Below are 22,562 nucleotides of genomic sequence, written 5' to 3' on the forward strand. Positions count from 1 at the left end.
CTAAAGTATAGTATTTCTTTTAATTTTGTCCGAGTACGAGCTCATTTTGGGCGGCATTAAACCACGAACTTGATAGTATCGAGCGAAAAGAGAAAAAAGAAGACTGAAAAGAAAAGATGAGAAAGAATTCTACATGTACGTAGAATGATTCTTGATACTAAAATTAAATTAATATTTGCAACAATTCCTTGTTTCACTCTGTATGACATTTCACATTGGAACTTGTAACGAACACGAGTGAGTGTGAACGTAACATATTTTTAGTCAAGGGAATATCAATTTTCCAGAATATCTCGCATCATTTCCAGAGAATACGACTCGTTCATTGTTAATTCGGTCGGTTAATATCGATTACGGATTTCGTAAAATTTTTGCCGTGTATGTGCAAATTGTACAATTATATCATATTCAATATCATTGTTGATTATCAATAAATAAGAAGAACAAACAAAAAATTGCATTTGCATATTCCCTCAAATGTGTACACCATGTACATATGTTCCTATAAAGCGGAAACAATTTCAATAAAGTACGTAATTATTATGAAACTGAATTGATCGACTATATTGAACATTTCCAAACACTAAAATCGCGTTATGAACGAAATGAAACTGTGAACTTGAACTTGAAACTTGAACAGTCTTCTTTCGCTCTCGTGTTGACGATAACTAATATCGCTTTTAGCTAGCTGTTTGCTATATTCTGTTTGCTTTAAAAGCACGCGATCAAAGCAAAATATCAAACATCTGCTGAAACACGTGCGTGACCTGTGTATAATCAACAAGCGTTTGAATCTCTGTTATCATTTGTCATTACCATACAGGTCCTTTTGTCACCGGTGCACTTGTGCCCGAAAGTGGTGAAGTTTCCGGTCAGATTGGCGCATCTCTCTCCATCTTCCATTGTATCACACTGATGACACCATAAATCGTTTGCTCGTTCCGACGCTGCGTGAGTTCGATGTTCCGTAGTTAACAGTTGGCCTGATCATCGGACACAATCAACCGACAAATACGTATTAATTAATAGAAATCGTGATTTATCCTAGATTTCTAAAGATTATTAAAATCGACGTAGGAATCGGACGTAAGACGTTGGGCAAATCGTTGTCTACTTTTTAATGCTTCGCATCTTTCTCTCTTTTATTTCTTAGAAATTACTTCCTTCTACTTCTTCCTTTCTTTCATTTTTCAAACAAATGTGTCGTGCTTTCATTAACGTCAGACTTTTGTACATTTTTGTAAAAATAAATAGATATTAGTCTTGACATTTACAGACACATCGGTGATATGCGTAAGATGAAATTTCGTCGCGTTCGTTGACAAGATTGCTAGGAAGATTGCGGAAAGGGATATCATCGAGGAAATCGTCTAATAAGGTGAAACATCGGTTTAGGTTTCTTATTTACAACGGAATTCTTCGGATGTTTAGCTTTTCCGTCGAATAGCGTCTCTAACGATATTTCGCCAAATTTTCCTGCTGTTCTTGCGATACGTCCGACGGTGAGACTTGGCAAGCAAAATATCGTAAACGTATCTGGAAATTACGAAAAATTTATTTCGATTTATTTCAATTAAACGTATTCCGAGAGCATTCAACGATTTCATTTTAAGGCATTATTAACGCTTATCCACTGACAGGTAATCAACGAAATCATACACGGGTACTTAAAAATACCTACAGTTATGAAAGATATTTCCAAGTTCGGAAAAACGCTTCCACGCAAGTTTGACCAATCGTACCAATCCTCTAGAGTTTCAGCTTCTTAACAGATTGGATCATCTCCGAAGACTAAACAGACGGTATACGACTACGTTTGCATCTATACGACAATTGGATCTACGCAAGACTGCAGATTCGATATCCACGAAATATTCTATGTATATTTCATGAAGTTAAAAATTATACTGTTTTATTTCACATCTGGTTCCAATAGAATAAGATGGATTAAACGTAATTCAATAAAATAATTTAAAACAAAAAATGTTGTGCGTCTATTATTTCCTTATAAGATAAAAGACACTTTTGGGACGATCTAATGTTAAAAATTCTCTGTGAAAGTTGATTGTAATATTCTTCTTATCTAAAGAAAAAGAGAAAATAGAAATAGATGTATTCAGTATGAATTATTTATTTTATACATAGGAAACATAGGCAAGACGGTAAATGAAAAAGGTAGCCTCGAAATGAGAATTCATCGCGAAGCTTATCACGGAAGAAAAGTCAATTAAATGCACCGTGTACGATGATCGTTGTTTACACGATTCGTAACACAAATGGCTAACACCTACGAGTGAAGGCTTCAACAGGTGCACTTTCCTCTATATGCAGTTTATATGTAGAGGAAGATCTTCGCTATAAATCGTTCCTTCAGACATCTAGTGAAAACTCCCTCAACGAAACACGCTCCTAAAACGCAACTTGCTCGTAAAACAAATAGGGCCATGTAACTGAAAGGAACCTCGAGAAAGAAAGAGGAAAATGGGAAGAAACAGAAACTTCCATTTTCCATTACAGAAACGCTCTTTGTTGAAAGAAAAATTCCTCAAATTAAAAATTCTCAAAGACGAAATACCGCCATTGTCTATCCTGGCAAATTATCTTCCGTCTTAACCAGTTACCTACTCTTGACGAGTATACTCGTCACGCGTAAAAAGCAATTTTTGCTGTTTAAACTGCAATTTCAGCGAAAACTAAAATATATTCGTAAATTTGAAGACGTTTCGACCATTTGGAAGCCAGGACCAGGTAAAACGAACAAATGAAGAGATATAAATAATTATTATGAAAAAACTATAATACAGCGTGAACAAAGTAGTTGTTCTGTCCTTTCTAACGCATTTTAGTCGCATTAGTCGCAACGGCTAACTGGTCAATACATTGTCGAGTCGATCAACTTTGGTATTCCGATCGACGTGAAAATCGGCGTGACGAATAAGGCGCAAGAATCGTTTTCTTCTCTCGCAAATACCGAAGATGGACAACGCGTATCGGCGAATTTTTAATTTCAGAAAAATGTAATTTGATTCGTGGCGAAACGTGTGAGAAACGCGTCGAATTAAAGAGGCGAAGGTTTAAGCAGCCCGACAAAGCGAGTGAAATGCGAGGCTTACCATTGATGCTTACGACCATGGAGATAGACGCGACGATCAGGAAGTACATGACAGGGTACATGTATCGGCCATGTTGATAACGTCTAGCGCGTCACATTCGAAAATAAATTCGGCTGTTTAAATTGCGATCGGCTGATGTCCTTGGCGCATTGATCGCATGCTGGTGTATGGCGGCGAGCGCGTTGCAACGCAAAACGGGCGGATTTGGGTACAATAGACAGCCATATTGAGAATAGCCGGAGTCTGCGCTGGATGGGTACAGCTGCTCCAGAAACCTTGAAGCCCAAGGAAAATCAATATCCATGGCAGCCGGAAGGTCCTGTTCGTTCAGCGGGAACGTTTGACGTCAAAGTTTCTGCGCATTCGCATCACATCCAGGAAAAAGAAAATTCACTGTCACTGAATCAATGATTTGTCGACACCGCAACTAAAATTCAACTTACAATGCCTCGAAAGCTAAAATAGTCCGACACTCGCCGTAAAAATATCTTTCGTTTCGTACGTTCATTCGAACGAAATAACTCGTCTGCAACTGTGGACCGAATCATTTGAATTTTGCTCGACGAGTTAGAGGAAATCTTCGAAATGTGTTATTTAAATCTTCATTACAGGTCCAGCTAGAAAAGTTGTAAAAAGCTACCTTTACTTTCTTCTTCGCTATTCCGACTAATTGTACTTCTTTCAACATTTCTTTACACGTCACCTATTGTTAATCTTTCCAATTCTTCTAAATCGTAAAAAAAAAAAAAAAAAAAGAAAAAAAGGAAAGAAACAAATTGTTTGACTCAATTTTTGAAAAGTTATTCTGTTTTAAAGAACGCACCAACGCCTCCTATAGCCCGTTACACGAGACTTCGGGATTTTGTTCGTTTTGTAACGAAACACGACTATCCCGATCACATTGGTAGAATTTGAAATCATCGTGAAAGTGCAAATGTAAAAGACAGAAAATAGTTGTGGCGAATATTTGGGGGGAAAAATAGTACATAGTATAGATAGGTATTTTGAGCGTATAATAAATATCAAAAATTATTCCATTGAATATCAAGACGTATCGGTACAACAGATAATTGACTGTTTAATTAATTTCGTGAAATTAATTTCCTCCACGAGATACACCATAAAGAGCTATCTTCAACATGTTATAGACGCTAAATACTGTCCCATTGAACATTGAGATGCATCGATGTGATGGATAATTGACTGTTTAATCACTTTTGGAATCTCTGCGAAATATACATTCGCACTAAATATCTTGTTACTTAAAATACAATATAATATGTAATATGCGATATGTAATATAATATGTAACATACACGTACACACGCGATATATTTATAAAGAAGCACGTATCAGAGTTGGAATAATTTCGTGAGCAACAGTAGACGGTAAATGTAATTTGCAAACGATCTCTTTATCAAATATCGATAAACGCGATCGATATGGAAGGGATCAGTTCTGTAGCGGCACTCGACAACAAATACCGCTACACGACACTGACTAAGCAACGGACACGGTAGCGAAGTGGTTAGCGCTCTAGGTTTCGAACGTTCGGGACCCGGGTTTGATTCCCGGCGCCCGTGATCATCCTATTTTTCTACCACGCATCAAAATAAAAGAATAATTAGCAGCGTTCCAGCAGCGGCATCTACAGCCGGCAACTACTACTATCACCGACGACAACAACATAACGCCATACACGCCTCAGTTCTTATGCTGGCCAAATATTCCGTCATCATTCAAACATCCATCGAAACTAATCCCAGTACATACCATTCGAATAATCGAGTAACTTCGTTATCGCGTATGATACAGTGCACTTACTTGATTGCAATGATATCTCAACGATTATTAACAGATACCAAGATGTCTCGACAGTTGCAAAAATCTTTTATAAATAAATTACACGTGGCTCGCGAAGCTGTTTCAACGTTGCTGGAAACTTTTTGCGTATATGATATACGAAGCATTTCGAAATGATCATTGCAGCACTGTAGCGAGACACGCCTAACTTGATCGTATCGGTGAAATTTCAAACGGATTTGGAAGTGTGCATAGAAGTTATATTTATCAGGGACACGTACTTTCCAAAAATCATCAAACTATTCGAACAGTCAATTATTATTTAGTATGTTAATAAGCCACGATGTAATACTCTTAAAGAGTTAGAAAGAATAAATTTTCGGAAAATGGAACAATTTGACTTTCAAATGGCTCGTACGTGATGTAATCATCTGTTTGATGAACTTTTAATTGCTATCGTAGATAGGATTGTAAAATACTACGAATGTTACAGACATTGTCGTGATTTTCCTATAAAGTAACACACGACGCGTAGTCCGTTTGATGTTCGATTTGCTTGGCTCTTGTAATCCAATTTCAATAAAATTGTACAAAATGCACGTGATACGAAAGAAAATATAAAATATACAAAATACTCTTTACTTCTCTTTTTTTTTTTTTCTTTTCAATCATATTCTCAAAAATATGAATTTGCATCAAAATCTACAGTCTAATTAGAATATTAGAAAGAATATTCAGACAGACGATGTATATAAAGGAGATACAAATTACGACGATGAGAGAACTCGCAAGATATTTGTATCTGTGAAATTGCAACTGTTGCGTCGATAAATATCTACGCCGATTAAATTTTCGATACACTTCGGATTCTCATCGGAAAACCAGTAATAACATATTTCTATTTCGTAATATATTTCTGATATACAGAGGATGCTCTCAAAAATATATACACCCACTTTAATTAAATGGTATCGTGAAATTGCTGCATCGTATTATTACAATTTTTATACAAATCTTCCTTTCCTTCAATTTTGTGTACATTTCGGATGTATTCCTTTCTTTTAATCCTATTAATGGATCGATAGATTTAATTTTATAAAATTGATTTTTTGAATATTTATACATTCCATATCTTTTTAAGCACCACGTCACACGATTCTTTCGGTAGAAATAACTGCGTAAAATTACATTTTCTCTGTACCTGGGAGCTTTTGCGCGGTAAATTTTATACGATCGAAGCCCCTTTTTCGAGTGGCATGGGTGCTTCGGCATGGGAAAGTGCCTCTCCATTATCGTTTTAGCTGGCTGTTTCCATTTGTATAAAATCGTCGTTATTATCGTCTTTATCACAACGAAACCATCCCATTACATCAGTGTATTTAAGGTTTCCCCACAGTTACCCCATCATTCGAGCAATCCACGTGCTTTACATAATGCTCAATATCACGTTTCCATTTTCTAACATCTGTGACTGTAGCTTTTCCAACGTCACGTACTCTTGATGAATTCTATCGCCGATTCTTACACCACCTCCCACGTTTTTAATTAAATTGTATTTTCTTTCTGTACGGCTGGAACGTTGTTAGTTTCATACCAAATTCTTATTTATCGGAATTCTATTCTATCGAACAGAGGAAAGAATGTGTAGATTTTTTAAAAAGAAACTTATCCGTCACTGAGAAATGTTAGGTTCGACTGATAAAACGTACAGACACCAGAGTATTCGTGGGAGCAGTCGAACATCAACGATTCTACGATCTCGGCATATTCCACCTCAAACGCGATTCCGTAAAATTCAAACTAATCGTCCAGCGAGCTGTTCCATGTTTTCCAAACTGAACAGATCGTGAGCATCGGCCAGCGATATGGGAAATGAAGATAATTTCCAATTGTTCGTAACATCTGACGATCATTCGACTTAAAACATAGTTCTCGCGGTCGCGGCAAACAAGTTACGCAGGCAATTTGTCAGCTGTCGAACGAGAGAGCTGGCTGGTTGTACTGCGTTGAAGCAGAGCGATTCGAAGAACGGCAGAGACGCGAAAGGGAAGCGTTCACCGAGAATACGTCCGTTTCGTCTTTCTCGTTAGACGGTGGAAATGAATTGGCGATTTCACCATGAATACTACAAAGCAAGTTAACGCTGTAACTGGCGCGAGTTTCGCGTGAAACGTAGCCTTTGACGAGGTGAAAGCCGGTTTGTTTGCGGTTTGTTTGTTTGCGCGTCTCGCCGAACAAATTCGATAATTAAAATTGTCTGGCGAAATTGTTTTACACGGGCCGTGTTCTCGGTAACGCTAGCGGCTATTTAATCAAAATTGTCGGCCGCGTTTCTCGTTGGTCGTTCGATCAACCAACGTGTAATTAAAATGATAATCTTAATAGATTCTCATGGACAAAGCTAGCGAGGCTGGCAGTTGGCGAAGCGAGCTAAGCAAATAGCGAATTATATCGCGTGTTATAACTGGATCGTGGAAGTTTGCGCATATTTTTACACTGATAAATTAACCCTGCTGCTGATCCTCTAATATTTCTCGTTCGATCTCATCTATTACAAATAACAGATACGTAAGACAACATAGAAAAATATATAAGTAAATAGTATCGCGAATAATTACGAATAATTGCATTCATTTTCGTTAAAGGTAAATTATATTGTATTTACGTGCCAAGGATAGAACTGAAATTGCCGCTGATATTGATTTATTCTTGTTAAATTTCAATGTCAGAATAAAAAAGTTTAGCAGTTAGCCGTTGCGACCTCTTTGAAAAGCGTGTACCTAAAAGTGTGTCGCGAACAGTAAGCGATGGCGAGTATACTCGTCGAACACGGAGTACGGGTGACTGTTATAATACAGAATTAAGTTGTTACGAAACGACTGTTTTATTTTTCAATTTAGTACTGACGGGGCTCGTCGTAACGTAAAATACTGCCATCTCTTCGTGACGAGTATACTAGTGGAAAACGGCCAATTGGTTAAACCAGGACCAGATCACGATACCGTTTAAAGATGAAATTTGTAGAATGGTTAGAGTTAGAGAATATCGGAACTTTGTATTATTATAACGTTTACCATCGCTGCGCTCTCGATATTAACCCTTAACTGCTGCTCTGGGACTCCCAGACGATATAAACATCCGCGTAACTTCGCTCTCGAGCAACGCGTGATGTCAAGTGTATTGGTAATTTTCAATTAAGTCGCCCCTTATGACTATAACTTATAACTTCTGATCTTTGTTCCGTATAGGAGTAATTGAGAACGTACAACTTTCCTTTCGCTTTGTTTCGTCTTGTCCATTATGGATGAAAATGCGATTATAGTTACGAAACGAATCATTCTTCGTTGATCGCGATACAATGGAAATGTTTACAGCTAACGTTCCCGAGTGCTTCGAATAAAGAAAGAACGATGCAATACGATACTCTTTGACTTATAAATAACTTTCCTTTGAGACCAATCCGTGGATCAATTTTCTGGCTCCGCAGACGCAATGTTACACGTAATCCTAGGAATCGTGAAGTTTTCAGTCTTTTCTAATATTATTTTTCAAGTTGAAATTCAATCTATTGGACGTAGGAATATTTTTACTGTAAACTATTAGAAAAATTTTTTTTTTTTATTTATTAGAATATTTACAATCAATTCTCGTTGAGAATTTTCAGTAACTTAGTTTGGCGTGATACAATGACATGGATTATAATAGTTTTATATTGTTGGTTCTAGTAGAAACTAAGGATTTAGTCTAGAGGGTATTTTCTTTTTAGTCTGCGGATCTGGTCCGTCGTGTCCAGTAGTTGGGTGACTAGTGGGTTGTGGTGGTTGTTGACTCTTGTGTTATATCTGCTTCTGGACTTGTGTATTTCATCTTTGACTGTAGGTATCTTGAGGTCGCGGTGGATTGTTTCGTTGGTAACATACCAGGGTGCATTTAATAGGGATCTTAGCGTTTTCGATTGGAAGCGTTGGAGTATTTCAATGTTGGAGTTACTTGCTGTTCCCCATAGTTGGATTCCGTAGGTCCAGACAGGTTTTATTACGGTCTTGTAGAGGGTTATTTTGTTCTGTATGTTTAGTTTGGAGCGTCGGCCCGTGAGCCAATAGAATTTTCTTAGTTTTTCCTTTAGTTGCTTTGTTTTTTCCGAGATATGTTTTTTCCAGGTTAGCCTCCTGTCCAGGGTCATGCCCAGGTATCTTACGGAGTCCTTGCTTGGGATTATTGTGTTGTTAATGGTGACCTGGGGGCAGGTTTGTTTTCGGAGCGTGAAGGTTACATGGGAGGATTTTTTTTCGTTTATTTTAAAACCCCATTTTTGGAACCACTTTTCCATGGAGTCGAGACTTCGCTGGAGAGTGGATGAGGCAATTGCCGGGTCTGCGTGGGTAGCTAATAGTGCTGTGTCGTCGGCAAATGTTGCTATTGTTACCTCGTTTGATACGGGTAAGTCGGCAGTGTAGATGGAGAATAGTAGGGGTCCGAGGACACTACCTTGCGGTATGCCGGATTCTATTGGGAATGTTGCGGAAGTGGCGCCTAGACATTTAACTATGAATTGTCTGTTGGTTAGGTAGGATTTTAAGATGGAGTAGTATGGGTGGGGTAGGATTTTTTTAAGCTTGTAGAGTAGCCCTTCATGCCATACTTTATCGAATGCCTGTTGGATGTCTAGGAATACGGCTGAGCAGTATTTTTTCTTTTCAAAGGTTTGGCTGATCATGTGGGTTATGCGGTGGATTTGCTCTACTGTTGAGTGTTGTTTTCGGAAGCCGAATTGGTGATCTGGGAGAGTTTTCAATTCTTCTAGGAGTGGAAGGAGACGATTCGTGAGCAGCCTCTCGAATAGTTTAGACAGGGTAGGTAAGAGACTGATTGGGCGATAGGAGCTGGCTTCATATATTGGTTTACCGGGTTTGGGGATGAGGGTGATTAGTGAGATTTTCCACGCCTTAGGAAAGTGTTCAAGGCGGAGGATGGCGTTAAATATTGATGCGATGAGTGCAATCCCTTTTATGGGGAGTTCCTTGATTGCTTTATTTCCTATTAGGTCGTGACCTGCTGCTTTCTTGGGGTTTAGGCGACGGATAGCTTCTATGATCTCTGCAGAAGTGAAGGGTTGGATAGGAGGGGACATTTGGAAGGGAGTGTGCAGGTATTCGGTGACGTCCGCTGCAGCTATGGAGGAATGGGGTTGGAATACTTCAGTCAAGTGTTTGGCAAATAGGTTGGCTTTTTCTATAGGGCTACGCGCCCATCCACCCTGCGGGCGGCGGATTGGAGGTATTATTTGTGGGGGGCGCGTGAGTTTCCTGGAGGCTTTCCATAGTGAGTAGTTTGAGTCGGCTGTGGGGGACAGGCTGGCGAGATATTTGTGAAAACGGTCATTATTGTAGTTCTTTATGGTTTTGGATAGTTTTCTAGTTGCGTTGTTTAGTTTGCGTTTGTCCTCCGGTGTTCTATGGGTCTGCCATATCCTTCTTAGTCTACGTTTTTCTGCTATTTTTTTTAATATGTACTGGGGGTATTCGTGGTTGCTGATGGACGTTTTTGCCGGTGTGGAGACGCGGATAGCGTTTATTATGCTCGCATTTAGGTATTCCGTGGCTGCTTCGATTTCGTCATTGGTTTTTAGTGAGGTTGAGGCTGAAGTTGTGTGGGTAAAGACTTCTCTAAAGAGCTGCCAGTTGGTGTGTTGGTTATGAATGGAGCCATTAGGTGTATTCTCGATGATAGTTGAACTGACTGTTACTATCACGGGGGAATGATCAGAGGAGAGATCAGCCGAGGAATTGATTAGGACGTGTCTTGGCGAGATATTTTTAGTTATGAAGAAATCAAGGAGATCGGGTATTTTGTTTGTGTCGGTGGGCCAGTGTGTGGGTTCGTATGTGGTAAGGTAGTTGAGGTTGTTGGATATTATGCTGTTGAGGAGGTTTTTGCCTCTTACTGTAACCAGTCTGCTACCCCATTGGGTGTGTTTAGCGTTGTAGTCTCCTCCGGCTATGCATCTGTTGCCCAGGGTGTCCAGGAAGTGGTCGAAGTCTTCTTTGGCGATGGAGTGTCTGGGAGGGCAGTATACAGCTGAGGTGGTGATTGTACCATGACAGTCTTCTATTGCTACGTTTGTTGCTTGGAGGTAGTCTTTCTGGAATGGTGGAAGTTCGTAGTGCTTGATGATTGACTTGATTATGATTCCGGTGCCGCCGTGAGCCTTTCCGCTGGGGTGTTGGGTGTGGTAGAAGTTGTAGCCGTGTATTTTGAGGTAGTTTTTGTCGGTGAAATGGGTTTCGGATATGAGCATCACATCGATTTGCTGTTGTTTTAAGAATAGTTCTAGCTCAGGTTTGTGCTGAGCTAGACCGTTGGCGTTCCACAGAGCTATTCGCATTGGTTTTATTTTGCTTCTGTGCTTATGAATTTGTCCATGAAGAGTGTGAGTAGTGACAGCAAGTTGTTAATTTGCTCAGTTTGCTTCTCGATAAGTTTTTCGAGTCTGGTAAAGTTGTCTGTGCTTTGTGGGGTGGGAATTCTATTTTCTGTGTGTACACTGTGTGTTTTCGAGTTGTATACGTTTCCTTGCGTTGCCTGCGCATAGGATACTGTTGGTGAGGTGAGTTTTTGGGGTTTAGGTTCTTGTATGTTTATGTCCTTGGGTCTCAGTTTTGGATACCTTATATTATGTAGCGATTTGTAGGCTGAGCATCCTTTGTAGTTCGCAGGATGCTCTCCTTGACAGTGGATACACTTGGCGGGGGTTTCCGGGGATTTAGTGCATTGGTCAGTGGGGTGATTACCTGCACATTTTACGCACCGGAAGTTGTGATTGCAGTATTTCTGCGTGTGGCCGTACCTTTGGCACCTTTTGCATTGTATTATTTCTTTCTTTACAAGAGGTGGCTCGAACTTAACTATGGAGTTCATCAGCCGATTGATATTGTAGATTTCTTTGTTGTTTGTTTTTTGTTTTAAGTCTATAAAGAATAAGGATAGTGGGTTTTTTGTGATTCTGTGCTTAATGTTGCTGATATTAGTTACTTCGTGGCCGTGGTTTGACAGTTCGCACTTTAGTTCGTCTAGATCGACTGAGTGATGGATGTTGCGTAGCACCACTCGAAATGGTCTTTCTTGTTTGAGCTGGTATGTGTGGAATTTAGCGTTTAATGTTTTTAATAGCTTGGTTAACTTTCTATAGGCGTCTGGGTGGGTCGGCAGTATTTTCACGTGGTTGTTGTTAATCTTTAACTTGTAGTCCTCTTTGCTGATTTCTTTTTCGATAGTCTTAATCATTGACTGAATGTCGATTACGTCGTTTATGAATATCGGTGGGGGAGGGGGAATTCTTTGATTATGGAGATTGTTTACCTTTTCGGTTGTAATCATGGAGTCTTCCGTGGACTCCAGTATTGAGAATCTATTGTAGGTGGTCACTTGGCTGGCTGATGGTTTGGTTTGATTCTTGTTTACGTTTGTCATGGTCGGTTCGAGCTTCCGTTTTTTCGTGTGCTGGTCGTTTACCAGGATGGATGTGTTGCCCTCTTGCCACGGGGGAGGAAAAATGGCGGTGTGATAATTTAGCTCCGGGGAGCCTGTTGGAAATGATAGAGCCATCATCGAGCTAGTTAATTCAGTGTGAAAGAACTAGTCGAGAGGCTGTTAACCCCTGGCTAGGTTAGTTGGATTCGCTTTCGACAGATGGGCGTCACGTGGAGTTTTGTGAACTTCACAGGGCACTGGGCACACGTCTGCACGTCTCGGCACTCAGCAGCAACTGGATGGTCACTGCTGCTTTGTGGACTTTGCCGGGCACTGGACACACGTCTGCACGCCTCGGCACTCACGAACGAACGCTATTAGAAAAATGTCCATCGTATAATCGACGAGCATCGCGAGAGTAATATCCAGGCTTTAAATTCTAAAGCTCGTTACCGTACAACTGTAGTAGGCAACGTCGTTGCTCTAAACACGTACGTAATTTTGTTCACATTGTATAACCGATAACTATTTTCTTTTTATTATTTCTTTTTATTCGAATGTCCTTCAGCTTTCGCTTTACCACCGTACATCATCCCTACGTCATGCACCGATACTATTGTAGTATCGTGGGCAAAAGGCCCAAGATATCGGCCGAACCGTATACAAAGTGGCGAGAGCCGTGGCGCCGTCGAGTACATCAATGTGTCGTCGGTCCTTTCAAGTGGACAGTTTTGTGGAAAGAGCCTGCGTGACCCTGGCCACGGGGTTTCGGGACACGTGTTCGATGGGACGAGAAAAGACAAAGAGACGCTAAGGGTAGAGTTAGTTGAGACGCCAGCGAGAACGAATGCAAGAGGCGTGCAGTATGGGTTGAGAAGCGAGAGCGTGCGAGTGCAGATGCCGAAGACGAGAGTTGTAGAGTTGCTAGCGTTGTAGAGAGATCGAGTTGTTAGTTATAGAGTTGATTTTATAGAGAGTGATTATAGTTAGTTATAGAGAGTGATTTGAACGGAATAAGACTTTAGTGTTTTAGTTCAAGTTGAACATTTATCGTTCTCTGTCCAATTAATCTTTGTTATTTTTATTTATCTTAATAAATAGTATTAGGAGAATTTTACAAACCTAAATTATCCTAATCCTATCCTTTTTTCGATACTACACTATTTTTCTTTTACACTGTGACACTTACTTCTCTGCTTGACCATGCGATCCTGATCATCATGCAAATGGTCTAAGACTGTTGTCGTAATACTCTACGGAATAACTAAAATTGTTGTATCGTTCTAACACGTTATAGATTTTATTAAAGAGGAACGTTTACTCGATAGAAGACTCAGATTCATGAAATAAGACACCGGTTTTCCCTGACGCCACTTTACGATATAAATAATTAAATTTTTTCTCCCTCGTATATGGAAAGCTTAAAATACTTTTCCTGTATTATCTATGCCAAATCTCCTGTCAATTTCGTTACTAAAATAAATGTTACAGTTATCAGCAATAATCGCCTGCACTCGACTATACGTTTCTTTAATTAAAAATTTATCAAAGCGAAGTCTTCGATTCTTTAAATTCTGCAAAATTTGATGAAACGCGCAATGACTCGAAACTTCTGACGAGTAATGTACGCGAAAGACTCTGTATACTCGTTAGGTCGTTCCTTAAACGAGAAACAGATCGAACTGTTTGCGTTCGAGTCAAACGTAAAGGGAAAAGATTAAATTTCCTAACTTTCCGTCGATAGGATCTTCATCGACGTTTATGACAGTTGACTTCTCTTAATTAGCGAAGCTTCAAGCTTTCGATATTTCCAAGTTTCAATAATTCTCATTCTCCGTTCGCCTTTCAATGACCGTTATTAGCGTGAGCGTGTGTCAATAATCAAAGCGAACGATGCTCTTTTGAACCTTCCTTTCCTCTTCCATTCGTCTTCCTTTTCAGAACGGAATAATGGCTAGATCTACTTTACTCGTTGCGCTGATTTAACGAGCGCGTGTTTATTCTCTCTTTATTCTTCGTCTGCTTCTGCCCTCGCATCTGTTGAACATCGATTCGATTGCTGAACTCGACTGTGTGATTCTCCTATCAGGAACGACATTTGCGTCGGGATATACATGTTACGGTCGTTCTTTAAAATTCTTCTAAATTAAAAGTTCCTTAAAACTCTCCTAGCTGCAAAGTTCTTCTCCTGAAAGAGTCGCGGTAAACGTGGATATCTGACGTTACGCGTTCGTTAACGAGCATCTCTTATGTCAAATATTACAAAGCAACGATTTACCCAAAATATAGAAATATCTTCCGAAATAGCGGACTCATCGTTAGATTATTAGATCGCGGATGTTCGTGCATTTGTGGGAATTTTAAAAATGCAAAAGTCCATGAAACGTTTAGGAAACGTAGAGGATGAAATAAATCTCTATCCGTTTCGGTTTATTCAGTCGTATTCGTGAAAGTAGCAAACTGCACGAACATACGTATATTATTATTATTATATCTTGTTTTTGCGAAAAGCATTTCTCTTGCAAGCATTTGTCTTTTATATTTCTTACTTTTGGCGTTCCGCGTACTTATAGGAAATTGCAGCTTAATCGTTGCAATAAAACTTATCGCTTTCTATTTTCCGTTTCTGCACATCTTCGTAAATTTATCGCATTAGCGACGTGAAGTATAACGGACGATTGATCGTAAATTGAAATCACAAATTCCCCATCGACCATTTCACAACAGACTGCCGCAGTTGCATGTTTTATAGGGGTGAATAGCCGCAGAGAAATCGATTCCAGTTCTACAAGGGACAAATGTTATTGCTTTCATTTGAGCGCTCTGCCTAAGTATATTGTTCGTGGATTTACTGCAACTATGTTTGGGATTCTGAATTGCAACCTCCCAAGAGAAAACTTCGAAATGCTCTAAATATCGTATCGGCTACTTTCACGTAATGATATATTTGTTTTTTGACAAATAAATAAAGAAAAGAAAAGAAGAGTAAAATACACATCGAGAGTATTTTACCTCGAATACGTATTCAAGGATTATTTGCAGATTTTTCAGACCAAAGATACTTTTGTAAAGTGTATAATCATTTATCTGGAAAGTATTAAAAGTACTTCGTTTCTAGTAGGATTATATAATATCAATATCGTATTTAGGAAGTTGTGAAATTGCGAACTTATTAATAGGAAACACCATATAGATACAGAGAATGAAATTACTGATCGATACAGAGGATATTAATTCATTTAATATCTTGGCGATAGCAGATGATCGCTTTGCAATTAATCAGTACTCTGCAATTTATAATTGGATATAATGCAGTTAATTATTTAAATCAATTGTTACGTGTATAAAGATTGATAGCAGGTATTTATAACTTTTCTGCCATTTTCACATTAAGCATGATGAAGCAGTTGAATGATTAATTGATTCTCTTTAACATAGCCATGAGGGAGACGAATTTTTTTAAAAAGAAATATTCTCTTACCAACTACCGTCGGTAAAATACCGAGCGTAGGATTAAACTGTTAGTTGTGAAAACTATTAATATTAAATTAACGTTCGTTGGAATTATATTTTCAAAGTCTCATCTTTATGTATACTACCTGAAGTATAATATTTCTCCAAATAGTGAAATATAAAATAGTGAAATGACGATGTTACAGTAAAGATTGTTTTATCGTACAAAATTGAATATCTTTGTGTATTTGCTACGATATAATTATTAAAAAGAAGAAGAAACTTTCAATCATGAGAAAGATAGAATATAATGAAATATATTCAGACATTGAATAAAAATTTTTATTTTCATTTCGGAAGATGGAACGAACACGAAATATGCAGCAAATTTTGCGAATATTTCAAAATGAAGGAACTGCGCAAATATAAATATTTGCTAGTTAATTGCACTTAATATGGAACACCTGACTTTAAAAGCATCCCAAAAAGAGAAACATGCTTTTCTTTTCAATTGCTTTCGAGAAATTAATAAGTCCTTTCTGTGTCGCTTTATAAATTCTTTTAACATCGATATTACGTTTTTTCCTAATATTAAATTCTAACAGTTTCTTACAATTTTTTAGCTGAAAGTTGTATTAAAATAATTTTGGCAACTGCTGAAAATTGTTGAAATTGTTGCACCAAGAGCGTAATTTCTGGGAAAAAAGGGCCGATGAGAACTCAAATCCTTCCGGGACTGTTTTACTCGCTCTATTAAACAAACATGTTTAATGATAAATTATGCAAAAAGTAATATTTTTTACGTTCATTATTTAACACGATTCTCAGAAAAATTTTATAGGCTGTCAAACGTAACAATCAACTGCATTCGATCAACATACTTTCATTTTTAAGGAAATATTTCATTTATTATTTGCGTTATTACTTTAATAAACGTTTGCTATACCGTTAACGTTCATATTTATAAACCAACGTTTACTTACAGCTTTACCCTTACATAACGTCAATCTTCGAAAGAATTACGGATTTTTATTATACAATATATTAATCTTAGTTATTATAACGTTAAGTTATTAGCAAAATTACAAAATTGAAGTTACCAGAAGAAAAAAAGCGAGGTGTTCGTTTCCTCTTTTACAAATATAGAAGAGGAAGGTTGCTTAAGAATGATTAAAACGTAAAATGAAATTCTAATTAAATAAACGCCGTATTACCATTTTTCTACTATAGTATCGAGTAAATTCCGCGCACTAATCGTATTTCTCTACGGTACAATAATAACATTCTGTTAATCAGCCTTTGAAATGTCACCGCAAATGTTCCATGCGCAACGTGACGTGCATTCCGTGATAATTTTCTTAAACTATATGAAGTTAACGTTTATAACATTCTGTAAAGTAATAAGCAAACTAAATGAATAGCCTTCATCACGCTGTATATACTGTTTGCATATTTAATATTAATATCAAAGCTTCCATGCAAAAAGATGTTGTATTTTGCAAGCGTATTTTATTACCGAGTGCATAATAATTCATTAACAATCCCCACGATTTATCGTCACAGTACGAAAGTACGTTCAATAATTTACATTCTGTTTTTAAACAGCCTGTTGTAGCTATACTTTGTTTTCACGTATTTCAAGTAAACATATCATCGATAAATACACCAGTACAAACGCTATTATATCGATGCAAACGTTAAAACATTTTCATCATGGTGAAATGTATTTGGTACATCAATTTTAGCGAATTCAATTAATGTATGACGAATGTTAAGCATTTACTTTGATTCGTTGAGTTTTAAGAACGAAATTAATTAAAATTTCCTTCAATCAAGGTAGATGTAATTTTAACAGAAAATTCCATTAAATTTCTATAAGTATTTCTAATGGTTACTCTTATGCCTATAGATAAAAATTAAAAAGCAAACTATCCTATAAAAATTAACAGATAAGATTATTTTTTCCTGTTAATTTCTATGCCATAATTGCCTCTTCGATTCCCTATTTCTCTACGATTTATTCGTCTCGTACACAATTTTAACCTAATATTTGTAACAACAGACAGAGATACTTAGTTAGATTTAACACGATTCTTTTTTTCGCTTTTGTTAAAAAATTATTCGCAGACCGCAGCTCCTCCTTCGATAAATTTTAATTCTCATTACGTGTACGTACATAAAACGTAGCGAGTACGAAACAATCACAGAATAACGTGATCTTCGATGAGATGCGATGTTTTAATAAGTTCTGATAATAGATGCATCATTAAATATGTAATTGGAAATGGTTGTTAATCGCGAGCATTAAATAATAATGTAATTTGAAAATAAATTAAATTCGATATATTTATACCGAATATATTAAAGACGTTTTAACATCGACATATTCAACATTTACTACTATTTTCCAGGCACAATATCTTCTTGTCGTTACGTATTTGAAACCTCCATAATATCTGAATTTATTTTAGCGGACACAGCAGTATGTAAAAGTTACATTAATAAATAAAAAAAAAAAAAAAAAAAAAAAAAAAACAAATCGCGAGTATCTTCGTTAACTTACAAGATACGTATTATTAAATATCCAAAGAACAATTCTAAACAATTTTGCAGAAATAACATTCCAAACAAATATAATACTTATTAATTGATATATTAAATTTCTCATTTCGTTGAATTGTTTTCTACATTTAAATTATTCCTGGATAGATAGGAATTATACGAAACTCACGAAATAAGGAAATAAACAAAATAAAAAGAAAAAAAGAAGAAAAAAGGGAAGAAACTGGTAGATTTTACTTATCGTTAAATTTATATTCTTAAACCAAGTTAAACTTAGTTCGCCATCTTCGTGATATTACGCAATTCAACAAACTGTCAGATGCAAATACAACGTTAACATATAATTGTAACGATAAAAGTTATATTCGAAGTTATGGTAATCTCTTCTGCTATGACTCATCATTGTGCAACTGTAACTTATACCATTAACAAATCTGTATTTTCAGCCACGTTTCTAACTATAATCGTACATTCCATGTACATAAGTAATGTCCACATTGAGGAACGTATAACGCTTAGTTAATAAATTCGAAACCACATCGTTCGCGTGTAGTCCACGTGAACTATATTTGAATTGTGTTAAAATGGCAATTTGTAAATTTTATACGTCATATCGAAGGGATTAAGGATATTGAAGGAGAATACATAAATATTCGAGTCGCGTACATAAGTCTTAATATTACGAGCATAAATCTCCAAAATCTTCCGAATCTCCGTCGTATCTCAGCCACGTGAAATTATTTTTCATAATGTTAGTACGTTATTGATCTACGATATAGTAAAAGTTCTATACAATAAGTAATAAGCTTTATACAATAGCTCGTGGTTGATAACTCCGCGTTAAATACAATTTATGGCAACAAAATTTTATCCTATTCTAACAGTTCGTGGAAATAAAAATCGACGGACTTATGTAACTTCCAGTTGGCGAATCGATCGAATCGACTGTTATTCATTGAATTTTCCAGGATCGCTAAAATAGGCTAAATCTCACGGACCAAGAAATTTCCGACGATATGAAGGAATTAGGTAACGTTGTCGGAGAAGAGTGCGCGAATGTAATACAATATACCTTGGAAAAGTAAAACGTTTCTTTTAATAATGTAAATGGGCTGAAAAATATTGCGGCAAAAGCGAGCAATTACTGATTCTACGTGAAAAACCGAGTGGAAAATGTGGAATAAAATTTGTAAAAATTTAAGTACACCGGTTAAATCCTCAATTTCGATCCTCGGATGAAAAAAAATTAATTGTAATAAATCATACCAGGTGTTTTTCCTATCTTTCTTATTTTTCACGTAGAATCACACTCTGTGTTTCTATTCGATCTATTGGCCAAAATCTATAAATTTCACGTGGCGATCAACGTATTGATGCATTCTGTCAATTAAAAAAAGAAGATATAGCTTAACGTAGAATAATCTTTTTTATTGCGATAGTGATGGAAATTTCATTATCGAGATTAATCGTGACCTTGTTGAAAGTCTGATCGGCGCTATAACGAAAGAGTAGTTAGGCGAGCGGAATCACGGCGTGGAATGGAAAAGCGTGAGAAAGTAGTCTCATAATGTAATTAATGATCGAGGAATCGAAATTCTGTCGTATTTTACAGCGAGGATAAGAACTACTCAAGCGACAATCGAATGTCACTTAAGCGCTCTGGAGATGGAATCAATTAGTACTTGAGTGGCGTTAATTCTTGCGCGAAAATCAATTCTCGCAAACTATTCGAAAAATAAGGATTAAAAGGTTTTTACATAGGGAAGCGTAGGATTGAAGCTTAGGATTTAATTTTGACGCGAATAAATGAAAGTTTAAGAATCGAGATTTAATTGAAATAAAAGTAGGATCGTTAAATTAAAAAACGTGAATAATTCTCAATTTTTGTCGCATATGAAGTATAGCCACAAGTCTTTCAAATAATAAAATATTTAACCAACGTTAAATATTTAACTATAACGTGAAAGTAATATAAATGTAAATGAATATCGAACATTCTGAATTATAACACCAATTAATCGCATGCTAATTAATATTTATGAATCATAAGTGAAACACGATGGAAAATCGAAATTCGATATATATTTCGAACCGTAAAAATAAGATCAGTAGAATGAACATGAGTTGGTGTACACTAGTTTTTTATTAAATGAAAAATAATAGATACGAATAGTAATAATAATAGAATATTTCTTAATTAACTTTTTCATTAATAGATATTATGTTTACATATATACAAATAAATATAATTTTCTACAAATAATATATATGTTATCAATTTAGGATATGAGTATAAAATTTCTCACCATGTCACAAATTTTCCCGAACGTTATTTTTCGCATTTGAACTTGCAGTTGGATACTACGACTATATTTCTTATATCTGTTTACAAGTTTAATAAAACTATTTTACGCCATGGCTTCGCATGTTACTTACGGCTTCTTCAAACCAAGCGATTAACAGATGGAATAAAGCTGAAATTACGTGATATAATATGCGCGTATACTTCGTGTGCCTGACATTACGAGCATCACACTACTTACAAAGAAGATTTTACCTTGTATAAATCATACTTTTACTTTAGCAGCATAATAAATTTTATCCGATTACTTGAAAGCTGTTTGTATTTCGAGTTATTAAGCATCGTTATAACAACGAATGGTGTTGATAATTCTCTAATTTATTTAAATTTCCAAATTAACATAAAGTGTTACGTAATCATTTTATAAATGTCTTAAAACGTTATGAAAATTATTTTATATGAAATCTTCCCTTAGAGAACGTGGGCAGATGAATATTAAACTTTGATGGAACGCATCTAACGATGAAATATTACATATCTATGAAATTCATCTAAATGATTAAATATCAGATATCTATGGTATTCATCAAACGATTGAATATCAAATAATATAAAATAAATATAAAATAACAGTTAGCAACATTTCGATATTATGGATTAATTGAATTAACTTTTAAATCGAAACACAAACGTGTTAACTACAACCTGCGGATTAAAGCGATTACAACTTACAAATTAACATAAAGTGTTACGTAATTATTTTATAAATGTCTTAAAACGTTATGAATATTAGTTTATATGAAATCTTCCCTTAGAGAACGTGGGCAGATGAATATTAAATTGTGATGGAACGCATCTAACGATGAAATATTACATATCTATGAAATTCATCTAAATGATTAAATATCAGATATCTATGGTATTCATCAAACGATTAAATATCAAATAATATAAAAAAAATATAAAATAACAGTTAGCAACATTTCGATATTATGGATTAATTGAATTAACTTTTAAATCGAAACACAAACGTGTTAACTACAACCTGCGGATTAAAGCGATTACAACTTTTTCCTTTTTTTTTTACTTTTTTTTTGATAGGAAAACTTCAACCAATACTTTTGTGTAAGCCTGTGAGGTAAGCCTCGACTTCTAAACTAACTTCGTAAGCTATAGAACTAAAAGAGCATAATCGTAATGTGATACGAATAGTCGGAAGGAATTTAACATTTATTTAAAAACTATATATATGTATTTAAAAACCGCTATATTACAAAGTCTTTAACTATATTTTTATAAATCTGTATAATTTTTTAGAATTTTAAAAGGATACATATATATATGCAAGCTCCCTAGATTTCATGTAGGATAGGGATTCTTTTTGTTTCGCGGGTAGCACGACAGGCTGTGTTTCATGGACAGACCGATCTTCCCTTGTTTTACGGACGACCATTTTAAGCACGTTTTTCCCGAACGGACGGACAGAGAGTTACATTAGAGACAAACAAGGTTACGGAATAGTTATTTAAGATTTTAAAGACTGAAGAAGAAAGATCGGTAGCTCAGGACGTTGAAAATCGATTCTCAATTTTCAGGTAAACATTGTACTAAAGACTTGTTATTTCCCGTTTATATAATTATTGTTATTTATTGTTATAAACGCATATTAATTGTTGTTCATTTTTGTATTTTATTATTTACTTCATAATAAAAACTCGATTTTCAGACTACAGAATCGATCCCTGAATTATCACCAAATTACGATTTTACAAATCGATTTTCACTACGCCATGCCGTTAGAAGTGAAGCTACGTATCGCCATGAACGAGAACGCAAGGGGGGGGGGGGAGAAAATAGAA

General features: G+C 36.3%; 2 protein-coding genes across 6 annotated transcripts in view; one reads left to right on the top strand and one right to left on the bottom strand.

Moving 5' to 3' along the window:
* LOC125384768 overlaps positions 1-22,562 on the top strand; it is a 92,949-nt gene that overhangs the window by 16,965 nt on the left and 53,422 nt on the right. The gene's annotated exons all lie outside the window — the stretch shown is intronic.
* Positions 1-22,562, bottom strand: part of LOC125384770 — a 29,988-nt gene that overhangs the window by 899 nt on the left and 6,527 nt on the right. The window contains exons 1-2 of one of the 4 annotated variants that reach the window (XM_048404647.1): positions 13,576-13,606; positions 817-983 (exon numbers count right to left, since the gene is read on the bottom strand). In XM_048404647.1, coding sequence (XP_048260604.1) covers positions 817-983; positions 13,576-13,591 — 183 coding nt within the window. In that variant the 5' untranslated portion in view covers positions 13,592-13,606. Of the gene's footprint in view, positions 1-816; positions 984-1,201; positions 1,537-3,113; positions 3,836-13,575; positions 13,607-22,562 lie in introns of those variants that run through there. The other 3 variants (XM_048404645.1, XR_007223530.1, XM_048404646.1) reach the window with 3 other exon arrangements.

The sequence above is a fragment of the Bombus terrestris genome, chromosome 3 (genome assembly GCF_910591885.1).
Source record: "Bombus terrestris chromosome 3, iyBomTerr1.2, whole genome shotgun sequence".
NCBI lineage: Eukaryota > Metazoa > Arthropoda > Insecta > Hymenoptera > Apidae > Bombus > Bombus terrestris.